The 13,027-nt window shown below is 39.0% G+C and overlaps 1 protein-coding gene across 2 annotated transcripts in view; it reads left to right on the plus strand.

Moving 5' to 3' along the window:
* The window catches only part of MAGI2 (membrane associated guanylate kinase, WW and PDZ domain containing 2), a gene marked incomplete at its 3' end in the record, with an annotated part of 1,305,599 nt that overhangs the window by 708,410 nt on the left and 584,162 nt on the right, over nucleotides 1-13,027 (plus strand). For both annotated transcript variants that reach the window (XM_082632410.1, XM_082632411.1), the window contains exon 3: nucleotides 3,376-3,495. In XM_082632410.1, the coding sequence (XP_082488536.1) occupies nucleotides 3,376-3,495 (120 nt within the window). The remainder of the gene's footprint in view (nucleotides 1-3,375; nucleotides 3,496-13,027) is intronic.

Raw genomic sequence — 13,027 nt, forward strand, 5'->3', positions numbered from 1 at the left:
AATCTTCATTTTCTTTACCAAGAAATCAATAGTGACTAAAATAAAAAAAAATTTTAAAAACAGCCATCATAAGTATTGATAAATTATTTAAAGACATGAAGGTAAAACAAAAGAATCAGTTAAAAGAGTTAAAAGTGTTTACCGCTGGATAAAATGAAAGGTGTGTGTGTTGGGGGGGGGGTGATGACAGTCTACTTAAAAAAAAATAACGTAGAGTTGTAGAATAACAAACCTTGTAGAAGTGTAGAATCTTTAAAATATCTGTATAACTTTGATAAAAAATAAAAACTAGACTTTGAAAGAAAGCAGAGGAGAAGGGATTAGTCTTAGCAAGATGGATGGATGATTACAATTAAGGATGAAGATAATGCAGATGAAGGAGGTATAAATTAGGAAACTTTAAGGAATTTTAATTCAGAGTATCTCTTATATTACCAGAAAGAGAATGAGTTAATGTCTTCTGCTGAAAAGTCAAAGCCCTTGAGTATTAGAACATGGTGGGTCAAACAGGGAATAAGACACTTATTAAAAGTATTGCCATGCATCAGTTGAATCAAACTAACATTGGGGGGAGGAGAGGCATGAACTGGGAATTTGGGATTGGTAGATGCAAACTATTATATTTAGAATGGATAAGCAACAAGGTCCTACCATATAGAACAGGGAACTATATCCAGTCTCCTGGGATAAACCATAATGGAAAAGAATTTTTAAAAAGAGTGTCTATACGTGTAAAACTGAGTCACTTTGCTGTACAGCAGAGATTGGTACAGCATAGTAAATCAACTCTACTTCAATTAAAAAAAACAAAATGAATAAACAAAAACTTGTCCAACAACAACAAAACTAACATTAGAAAGCCTAAATTTGTAGGGTACTTTGTCAGTGAAAGTTCATGGTTTTCTATAGTAGCTGCAGCCTCTGAATGAAATAGCCAATAGGGTGCTTGGAGGCTTGTTAAGACTTGGAAAATAGTGTAGATGAACTAAAGGAAAGAAGACATTTTAGATTCCCAGTCCCTTAGTAGAAAGGCAAATGAAGTCAAATATGAGGAACATCATGGAAATTAGGAGCAATCAGGAGACTGGAGGTTATAATTAGAAAGAAGAACAGAATGAGAGAAAAGGATGGGAGATTGATGTCAAAAATGGGAAATGCAGCTTTTAAGATTGTAGTGTAGAACTTCTTCAAGCAACAGTGAGGTAGGCGAACCCCCAGTCCAAATAGGCAGCCAGCAACAAGCAGGTCAACAGCAACAGGTGACACTGATGCAGCCACAGGGGAGGCTGAATCCCTAAGGCAAAAAGTCAGTCACATTGGCCTGAGATGTAAGACGTAGATAGAAAAACAACCAAAGTACTCATGGTCCTTCCAAGAAGAGCACAACCCCAAACACGTTCACTAGAATTTGGTGCAGGCGAGTCACTCTAGTCAAGTCATCAGCCCTGGAAATTGCCCTTAAGCTTGTGGTCTTATGCTCACATTGTGCTGGGAATGCATTACTGCACTGCAAGCAGTTAATTAATCAAAGCGTGTAGCTTCTGAAATCTGCAGATAAATTAGGAAGGAAAATTGAAGCTGTGTTATGTGAGTTTTCTTAATGATTAGAGTGTGTTCTAAGGAAACAGAAAAACAAAACAAATTGATTGCCAAAAACCATGTTAATGTGCTTTTAATTCACAAGGGTTAAGCATATAAAAGTCAGGATATTGAAAGTTAAGTTTCCCATAGAAACATTAATTTGACAACATTATGCATACTAGGTGTGGGAGGTTTATATTTTATAACATTAAAAGCAGTAGGGAATATTATAAAATGTGACTCAGTTAAACAAAATAAAATAACAAATTCAGGGGAAAGTCATTAAACATGACTATGGGGAAAAAATTGTTTTGCAACCCCCAAAGAAGGTTGTAAAATTTAATTTTAGAACAAAATGCCTTCAAATTTAAAAAAATGTTTTCAATGGAAATTAATCATTTTTACCAAAAATGAATTTTCCTAACACATTGTATATTCTGATATTAGTTTAGGCCTCTCATTTGCAGTCCAGATTTGATCCTAATAGACTCAAAGGAGAACTGACTGGCTATTACATGGCCTAGTTGATAAAGATTTTGGAGAGTGAAAATAAATTTAAGGGTTTGAAATACTTTTTGTTTAGTTTATAGAGAATATGGACACTAGTATACATGTGAATAAGCCTGCCAGTGTACTAGTACTTTGTTTACACATTTGCCTTCTATGTACTTCTGCATACTATTTGCATGTATGCATTACAAAAATTCCAATCTGACATGCAAAATGTCTTATGTAGGTGGCATAGAAAAAGAAAAGAAGCTTAAGGCATGTTCAGGGAAGGAAGTATTCCAGAAAACAAACCCTCAGCCTTTAATATGTCTCTGTTTTGGTTCCCACCTCACAAACTGGACAGCAGGTCTGGGAGACTGACTTCTCCAGTGGAGCTGTACTGAGCCACAGGTTGCTACTCCTGTCACCCTGGTCACAGAAGCTGTTTACTCTATAGGTGATTCAGGAAACAAGAGTGGTGGATCCATGCAGTAACCCCTTGGAGTGTGTCACCTCCCAATTCAGTCAGAATTAAAGGAAAGAAAGAAAGAAAGAAAGAAAGAAAGAAAGAAAGAAAGAAAGAAAGAGAGAGAGAGAAAGAAAGAAAGAAAGAAAGGAGAGAGGGAGGGAGGGAGGGGGAAAGAAAGGGAGGGAGAGAAGGCGGGAGGAAGGATACTATATTACTAACGTAATAGTAACTTAATTATAATTATTACTCAATTCTAATTATTATTTAGTCATTTAATTTTAAGTAATAATAAAACTTTTCTTATCCTTTAAATCAAATATAAGCTAGTATTTGGCACAAAATTAACAAATGGCAACAACCTGCCCCCCATAAAGGAGCAGATCATGAAAATATAAAGGTAAATTGACATTTTGCTAACATTTCTATTTTCCATTGTATTTTATGTCATAGCAAAGCACTCTACAGAACAATAGAGGTCCATTCATGGAAAAGAGATATGTAAATTCCTGAGCTAGCAGACTCCCGGCCCAATATTCAAGCCACCTCTTCAAAAAGGGCACAATGGTCTGCATTTTTCACTGAAAAACCTATGCAGCCACATTCCATGGCAATGAACCCTTTATAAACTTGATGAAGAAAAATGCTTTGTATGTTTACGTTAATCTTAACCCCCTGCTATTTTCTGTTTCCAGACAAACAGAAGGACAAATGCAAACTGCCAACTCGCAGGATGTACAAACAAGTGTTATTGAATATTCAGAAGTATGGTGGTATTTCTAAAGTTCAGCAACAAATCACTTAGAGTCTTTCTTTTGTTTTTAATTTTCCTTATTCAGGCACCACAAGGCCACATAAGGAGGGTGAGGTTCCTGGAGTGGACTATATTTTCATCACTGTTGAAGATTTTATGGAATTGGAGAAAAGTGGTGCTCTCCTAGAAAGTGGGACTTATGAAGGTAAGCACGGCTCTACTGCTGCATTTATTTCTCATCACATCACATTTTTCTCCTTTGACTGAAATGCATTAGAACACCAGATTACTAATGTGCTGTTGTTTTGGTTTGAGAGCTTTAATGAGGTCACTTTAGAAGTGTATTTTGTAAAGAAAAATTAAAATATATCTGTGTTAATTCTACTCTTAAGATGCCAAGAGAAATGTGTATGTACCTACCCACTGAAGTATCCTTGTGATCAGGATATCCTGAGGCTAAGCTGTGATCTTCCAGATAAATTATCTTCATCTCTAGGTAGCATCTAAAGAGCACAGGGCTTGAGTTCCAGTCCTGTCACTACCTCTGTGTAGTTTTCTCCGGTTACTTCACTTCACTTGCCTTCACTTGCCTCTCGTGCAAAATGATGGTGTAGGAAAATGTGATCTGTGGATGAACTCCAAAGCTCTACCACAGGTTTCCTTGTGTGCCCGTGTCAAACATGAACAAACGAAATTAAAATCTTGAAGGTGGGACGTATGATTCAGTGGAAAAAGCACTGTAACCTAAGCCAGAATCTGCTTCAGTTCCAAACCTGGCTTTACTACTTACCCACTATGAATATTAAGTAACCCAGTGAGTATCTCTGAACCTCAGTAGTCTTATCCATAAAAGGAAAAATGATAACATTGAAAAATACAAATAAGTAACATGCTTGCATGTATATGTTCAAGTAGCATCTTCATGTATGTAGTTTATGTCTAATGAAGTTACCGATCTGTGTCTGTATAATGAAATTTTAAAGTCATATAACTAAAAAACAGTAGAAAATAATACCTTTATTCCTACGTCACAGCTACTGTATGTGTAAACTATATTTATATGTATTATTACACCCAAAGATGAATCTAGTTTTACTGAATGCAATTAATAGTGAGTGATATTAAAAACAAAACTCATATGCATTGCTGCTTAGCCCATCAAATATCCGAGGTCTACCATGAGCAACTAAACTGGGTTTGTAACAGTTGGCCCTCCTCTTCCTCCTTCATTTACTTGTAGAGGTCCAGTGGACTATAGTTATTTAAGAACTCAGTATTTTTAAGTTGTTAGAAGTATTAAAATCTCTTTTTACTTCACACTCCTAAGGCAGTTTAGGCTGAGACATGTGCCTAAGTTATAGGTCAGACATTTAGTTGCTTATTTCCACATTCATAGGAAATAGGCAAAAATACCCACGAAAAGAAAATGGTTTTATATGAGTGTTGTTTCTTCTTCTAATTGTCAAAAATGAATGATAGTGAAGATTGATTGAAAATATTATATTTATTTTTTATTGAAGTATAGTTGATTTACAGTATTAGTTTCAGGTTTTCACAGTATAGTGATTCAGTATTTTTATACATTATACTCCATGTGGCCGCCTGGAGGGGTGGGATGGGGAGGGTGGGAGGGAGGGAGACGCAGGAGGGAGGGGATGTGGGAACAGATGTATATGTATGACTGATACACTTTGTTGTAAAGCAGAGACTAATAAAAAAATAAATAAAAAATAAAACTATCAAACTTTTAAACAAACAAACAAAAAAGTTATTACAAGATAATGCCTATAATTCTCTGTGCTATGCAATATATTGTTGTTGCTTATCTGTTTTATACATAGCAGTTAAAAAAGCTGTATTGGGCTTCCCTGGTGGCGCAAGTGGTTGAGAGTCCGCCTGCCGATGCAGGGGACACGGGTTCGTGCCCCAGTCTGGGAGGATCCCACATGCCGCAGAGCGGCTGCACCGTGAGCCATGGCCGCTGGGCCTGCGCGTCCGGAGCCTGTGCGCCGCAACGGGAGAGGCCACAACAGTGAGAGGCCCGCGTACCGCAAAACAATAATAATAATAATAATAAAAAAAGCTGTATTGATCATGTAAGCTGCCTTAAATTTTTTTTTTTTGCTTTATAACAAATTTAATCAGTTCTACATATACATATGTTCCCATATCCCCTCCCTTTTGCGTCTCCCTCCCACCCTCCCTATCCCACCCTTCCAGGCGGTCACAAAGCACCGAGCTGATCTCCCTGTGCTATGCGGCTGCTTCCCACTAGCTATCTACCTTACGTTTCGTAGTGTATATATGTCCATGACGCTCTTTCACTTTGTCACAGCTTACCCTTCCCCCTCCCCATATCCTCAAGTCCATTCTCTAGTAGGTCTGTGTCTTTATTCCTGTCTTACCCCTATGTTCTTCATGACATTTTTTTCCTTAAATTCCATATATATGTGTCAGCATACAGTATTTGTCTTTCTCTTTCTGACTTACTTCACTCTGTATGACAGACTCTAGGTCCATCCACCTCATTACAAATAGCTCAATTTCATTTCTTTTTATGGCTGAGTAATATTCCATTGTATATATGTGCCACACCTTCTTTATCCATTCATCTGATGATGGACACTTAGGTTGTTTCCATCTCCGGGCTATTGTAAATAGGGCTGCTATGAACATTTTGGTACATGTCTCTTTTTGAATTATGGTTTTCTCAGGGTATATGCCCAGTAGTGGGATTGCTGGGTCATATGGTAGCTCTATTTGTAGTTTTTTAAGGAACCTCCATACCGTTCTCCATAGTGGCTGTACCAATTCACATTCCCACCAGCAGTGCAAGAGTGTTCCTTTTTTTCCACACCCGCTCCAGAATTTATTGTTTCTAGATTTTTTGATGATGGCCATTCTGACAGGTGTGAGATGATATCTCATTGTAGTTTTGATTTGCATTTCTCTAATGAGCAAAGATGTTGAGCATCCTTTCATGTGTTTGTTGGCAGTCTGTATATCTTCTGTGGAGAAATGTCTATTTAGGTCTTCTGCCCATTTTTGGATTGGGTTGTTTGTTTTTTTGTTATTGAGCTGCATGAGCTGCTTATAAATTTTGGAGATTAATCCTTTGTCAGTTGCTTCATTTGCAAATATTTTCTCCCATTCTGAGGGTTGTCTTTTGGTCTTGTTTATGGTTTCCTTTGCTGTGCAAAAGCTTTGAAGTTTCATTAGGTCCCATGTGTTTATTTTTGTCTTTATTTCCATTTCTCTAGGAGGTGGGTCAAAAAGGATCTTGCTGTGATTTATGTCATAGAGTGTTCTGCCTATGTTTTCCTCTAAGAGTTTGATAGTGTCTGGCCTTACATTTAGGTCTTTAATCCATTTTGAGCTTATTTTTGTGTATGGTGTTAGGGAGTGATCTAATCTCATACTTTTACATGTCCCTGTCCAGTTTTCCCAGCACCACTTATTGAAGAGACTGTCCTTTCTCCACTGTACATTCTTGCCTCCTTTATCAAAGATAAGGTGACCATATGTCCGTGGGTTTATCTCTGGGCTTTCTATCCTGTTCCATTGATCTATCTTTCTGTTTTTGTGCCAGTACCATACTGTCTTGATTACTGTAGCTTTGTAGTATAGTCTGAAGTCAGGGAGCCTGATTCCTCCAGCTCCATTTTTCGTTCTCAAGATTGCTTTGGCTATTCGGGGTCTTTTGTGTTTCCATACAAATTGTGAAATTTTTTGCTCTAGTTCTGTGAAAAATGCCAGTGGTAGTTTGATAGGGATTGCATTGAATCTGTAGATTGCTTTGGGTAGTAGAGTCATTTTCACAATGTTGATTCTTCCAATCCAAGAACATGGTACATCTCTCCATCTATTTGTATCATCTTTAATTTCTTTCACCAGTGTCTTATAATTTTCTGCATACAGGTCTTTTGTCTCCTTAGGTAGGTTTATTCCTAGATATTTTATTCTTTTTGTTGCAATGGTAAATGGGAGTGTTTTCTTGATTTCACTTTCAGATTTTTCATCATTAGTATATAGGAATGCCAGAGATTTCTGTGCATTAATTTTGTATCCTGCAACTTTACCAAATTCATTGATTAGCTCTAGTAGTTTTCTGGTAGCATCTTTAGGAGTCTCTATGTATAGTATCATGTCATCTGCAAACAGTGACAGCTTTACTTCTTCTTTTCCGATTTGGATTCCTTTTATTTCCTTTTCTTCTCTGATTGCTGTGGCTAAAACTTCCAAAACTAGGTTGAATAAGAGTGGTGAGAGTGGGCAACCTTGTCTTGTTCCTGATCTTAGTGGAAATGGTTTCAGTTTTTCACCATTGAGAACGATGCTGGCTGTGGGTTTGTCCTATATGGCCTTTATTATGTTGAGGAAAGTTCCCTCTATGCCTACTTTCTGCAGGGTTTTTATCATAAATGGGTGTTGAATTTTGTCGAAAGCTTTCTCTGCATCTATTGATATGATCATATGGTTTTTCTCCTTCAGTTTGTTAATATGGTGTATCACGTTGATTGATTTGCGTATACTGAAGAATACTTGCATTCCTGGAATAAACCCCACTTCATCATGGTGTATGATCCTTTTAATGTGCTGTTGGATTCTGTTTGCTAGTATTTTGTTGAGGATTTTTGCATCTATGTTCATCAGTGATATTGGCCTGTAGTTTTCTTTCTTTGTGACATCCTTGTCTGGTTTTGGTATCAAGGTGATGGTGGCCTCGTAGAACGAGTTTGGGAGTGTTCCTCCCTCTGCTATATTTTGGAAGAGTTTGAGAAGGATAGGTGTTAGCTCTTCTCTAAATGCTTGATAGAATTCACCTGTGAAGCCATCTGGTCCTGGGCTTTTGTTTGTTGGAAGATTTTTTATCACAGTTTCAATTTCAGTGCTTGTGATTGGTCTATTCATATTTTCTATTTCTTCCTGATTCAGTGTTGGCAGGTTGTGCATTTCTAAGAATTTGTCCATTTCCTCCAGGTTGTCCATTTTATTGGCATAGAGTTGCTTGTAGTAATCTCTCATGATCTTTTGTATTTCTGCAGTGTCAGTTGTTACTTCTCCTTTTTCATTTCTAATTCTATTGATTTGAGTCTTCTCCCTTTTTTTCTTGATGACTCTGGCTAATGGTTTATCAATTTTGTTTATCTTCTCAAAGAACCAGCTTTTAGTTTTATTGATCTTTGCTATCGTTTCCTTCATTTCTTTTTCATTTATTTCTGATCTGATTTTTATGATTTCTTTCCTTCTGCTAACTTTGGGATGTTTTTGTTCTTCTTTCTCTAATTGCTTTAGGTGCAAGGTTAGGTTGTTTATTCGAGATGTTTCCTGTTTCTTAAGGTGGGATTGTATTGCTATAAACTTCCCTCTTAGAACTGCTTTTGCTGCATCCCATAGGTTTTGGGTTGTCGTGTCTCCATTGTCATTTGTTTCTAGGTATTTTTTAATTTCCTCTTTGATTTCTTCAGTGATCACTTCGTTATTAAGTAGTGTATTGTTTAGCCTCCATGTGTTTGTATTTTTTACAGCTCTTTTCCTGTAATTGCTATCTAGTCTCATAGCACTGTGGTCGGAAAAGATACTTGATACAATTTCAATTTTCTTAAATTTACCAAGGCTTGATTTGTGACCCAAGATATGATCTATCCTGGAGAATGTTCCATGAGCACTTGAGAAAAATGTGTATTCTGTTGTTTTTGGATGGAATGTCCTATAAATATCAATTAAGTCCATCTTGTTTAATGTATCATTTAAAGCTTGTGTTTTCTTATTTATTTTCATTTTGGATGATCTGTCCATTGGTGAAAGTGGGATGTTAAAGTCCCCTACTATGATTGTGTTACTGTCGATTTCTCCTTTTATGGCTGTTAGTATTTGCCTTATGTATTGAGGTGCTCCTATGTTGGGTGCATAAATATTTACAATTGTTATATCTTCTTCTTGGATCGATCCCTTGATCATTATGTAGTGTCCTTCTTTGTCTCTTCTAGTAGTCTTTATTTTAAAGTCTATTTTGTCTGATATGAGAATTGCTACTCCAGCTTTCTTTTGGTTTCCATTTGCATGGAATATCTTTTTCCATCCCCTTACTTTCAGTCTGTATGTGTCTCTAGGTCTGAAGTGGGTCTCTTGTAGACAGCATATATATGGGTCTTGTTTTTGTATCCATTCAGCCAATCCGTGTCTTTTGGTGGGAGCATTTAGTCCATTTACATTTAAGGTAATTATCGATATGTATGTTCCTATTCCCATTTTCTTAATTGTTTTGGGTTCGTTATTGTAGGTCTTTTCCTTCTGTTGTGTTTCTTGCCTAGAGAAGTTCCTTTAGCATTTGTTGTAAAGCTGGCTTGGTGGTGCTGAACTCTCTCAGCTTTTGCTTGTCTGTAAATGTTTTAATTTCTCCATCAAATCTGAATGAGATCCTTGCTGGGTAGAGTAATCTTGGTTGCAGGTTTTTCTCCTTCATCACTTTAATTATGTCCTGCCACTCCCTTCTGGCTTGTAGAGTTTCTGCTGAGAGATCAGCTGTTATCCTGATGGGGATTCCCTTGTGTGTTATTTGTTGTTTTTGCCTTGCTGCTTTTAATATGATTTCTTTGTGTTTAAGTTTTGACAGTTTGATTAATATGTGCCTTGGCGTATTTCTCCTTGGATTTATTCTGTATGGGACTCTCTGTGCCTCCTGGACTTGATTAACTATTTCCTTTCCCATATTAGGGAAATTTTCAACTATAATCTCTTCAAATATTTTCTCAGTCCCTTTCTTTTTCTCTTCTTCTTCTGGAACCCCTATAATTCGAATGTTGGTGCATTTAATGTTGTCCCAGTGGTCTCTGAGACTGTCCTCTGTTCTTTTCATTCTTTTTTCTTTCTTTTGCTCTGCAGCAGTTATTTCCACTATTTTATCTTCCACCTCACTTATCCGTTCTTCTGCCTCAGTTATTCTGCTATTGATCCCATCTAGAGTATTTTTTATTTCATTTATTGTGTTTTTAATCGATGCTTGATTCATCTTTAGTTCTTCTAGGTCCTTGTTAACTGTTTCTTGCATTTTGTCTATTCTATTTCCAAGATTTTGGATCTGGGAAATAGAATCTTGGATCATCTTTACCATCATTATTCTGAATTCTTTTTCAGGTAGACTGCCTATTACCTCTTCATTTGTTAGGTCTGGTGGGTTTTTATCTTGCTCCTTCTCCTGCTGTGTGTTTTTCTGTCTTCTCATTTTGCTTATGTTACTGTGTTTGGGGTCTCCTTTTTGCAGGCTGCAGGTTCGTAGTTCCCGTTGTTTTTGGTGTCTGTCCCCAGTGGCTAAGGTTGGTTTAGTGGGTTGTGTAGGCTTCCTGGTGGAGGGGACTAGTGCCTGTGTTCTGGCGGGTGAGGCTGGATCTTGTCTTTCTGGTGGGCAGGTCCACGTCTGGTGGTGTGTTTTGGGGTGTCTGCGGACTTTTTATGATTTTAGGCCAACTCTCTGCTAATGGGTGGCGTTGTGTTCCTGTCTTGCTAGTTGTTTGGCATAGTGTGTCCAGCACTGTAGCTTGCTGGTCGTTGAGTGAAGCTGGGTGCTGGTGTTGAGATGGAGATCTCTGGAAGATTTTCGCCGTTTGATATTATGTGGAGCTGGGAGGTCTCTTGTGGACCAGTGTCCTGAAGTTGGCTCTCCCACCTCAGAGGCACAGCACTGACTCCTGGCTCCTCAATTTGGGATGATGTGTTGTCCATTCATGTATTCCACAGATGCAGGGTACATCAAGTTGATTGTGGAGCTTTAATCCGCTGCTTCTGAGGCTGCTGGGAGAGGCTTCCCTTTCTCTTCTTTGTTCTCACAGCTCCTGGGTCTCAGCTTTGGATTTGGCCCCGCCTCTGCGTGTAGGTCGCCGGAGGGCGTCTGTTCTTCGCTCAGACAGGACAGGGTTAAAGGAGCAGCCTCTTCGGGGACTGTGGCTCACTCAGGCCGGGGGGAGGGAGGGGCACGGAGTGCGGGGCGAGCCTGCAGCGGCAGAGGTCGGCGTGACGTTGCACCAGCCCGAGGCGCACCGTGCGTTCTCCCCGGGAAGCCGCCCCTGGATCCCGGGACCCCGGCAGTGGCGGGCTGCACAGGCTCCCGGAAGGGCGTTGTGGACAGTGACCTGCGCTCGCACACAAGCTTCTTGGAGGCGGCAGCAGCAGCCGCCCCAGCGTCCCACGTCCGTCACTGGGCTCCGCGCTTTCAGTCGTGACTCGCGACCGTCTGTGGAGCCCCTTTAAGCAGCGCTCTTAATCCCCTCTCCTCGCGCACCAGGAAACCAAGAGGGAAGAAAAAGTCTCTTGCCTCTTCGGCAGCTCCAGAGTTTTCCCGGACTCCCTGCCGGCTAGCTGTGGCTCATTAGCCCCCTTCCGGCTGAGTTCTCGCTGCCAGCCCCAGTCCTCTCCCTGCGCTCTGACTGAAGCCCAAGCCTCAGCTTCCAGCGCCGCCGTAGCGAGCAGACAAGCCTCTCGGGCTGGTGAGTGCCACTCGGCACCGATCCTCTGTGCGAGAATCTCTCCGCTTTGCCCTACCCAGGTATGTGGGTAGTTTCTTGCCTTTTGGGAGGTCTGGGGTCTTCTGCCAGCGTTCAGTAGGTGTTCTGTAGGGGTTGTTCGACGTGTAGCTGTATTTCTGGTGTATCCGTGGGGAGGACGGTGATCTCCGCGTCTTACTCTTCCGCCATCTTACCCGGAAGTTCTGCCTTAAATTATATATGAAAAATAACTTATAAATCATAGAAAATAGTGATATCAAAGAAGTCAGAGTAAATTAACAATAAATTTTGTAGTATGTTTTCCTGTGGGCTTTGCAACATGATTTAATGGCATTCATTAGTTTGCATGTCTGCTAATAATAATGCCTTGTATTTAGTTACCATATTTAAATGTCATATTTATGTAGCAAAGAACAAATGCCTTAATATCCACGAGCATTCCAAGAGTAGTATGATTAACAAATATGACCTTTCCTTTCTTTTTTTTTTGTTAAATAAAGATTGTATTAACTGTATAGAAAGTAAAAAAATTAAATCCAATGTTCATGTTAAATTTCCTGTATTCTCATGATAAACTAGATGTCATGAAGTTTAATATCAATATTTAAAAATAAAGCCTAGCTTAAATTCTAGGTTTCAGTTAAATTTGGAGGGAAATCTCCTGAAACCATACAAACAATAACCAAGTTTTGTGAGTCAGGGTGGGTTATCCTGAATCTTCTTCAGACGTTTTTTTCAGCGCTGAGAGTAGAGTTGGCTAAGTTGGTGCCAAATTGTTAACCGCCCAAGCATGCGTAGAGCTGATCTTCGACTAATAAGGCTGATTTACACATAGGACTTTGGGGAATCAATACTATTATTTACAAATACATACTGTGTACTTGGATAAATAAGAAGCTCTTTTCTCAGGTCGCATAACCATCTGGGTGGACACCTAGGGAGCCTTCTCAAATCTCAGAATCTTCCGATTTTCCAAGAGTTGCAGCTGAGGAACCAGTAGAATTGGCATTGTAATAAAAATCACTGCTGTTCCTTCAGTATTAATCACCAGCTCCAGACTCAGAGCTACCTGAGTTATTTGTGTTATTAATGTGTTATTCATCAAGGAATCCTAGGGAATGCCTTTTCTGCTGTTGGTGTTTTCAGAATGTATAGAGTAACAAAGAAGGACCTCAGAGCTTTTATATTTGTCAAACTTTCGTGGTATCACTCTCTCATAAAATAATAAAATACCAG

The sequence above is a fragment of the Mesoplodon mirus genome, assembly GCF_964341445.2.
Source record: "Mesoplodon mirus genome assembly, chromosome: 9".
NCBI lineage: Eukaryota > Metazoa > Chordata > Mammalia > Artiodactyla > Ziphiidae > Mesoplodon > Mesoplodon mirus.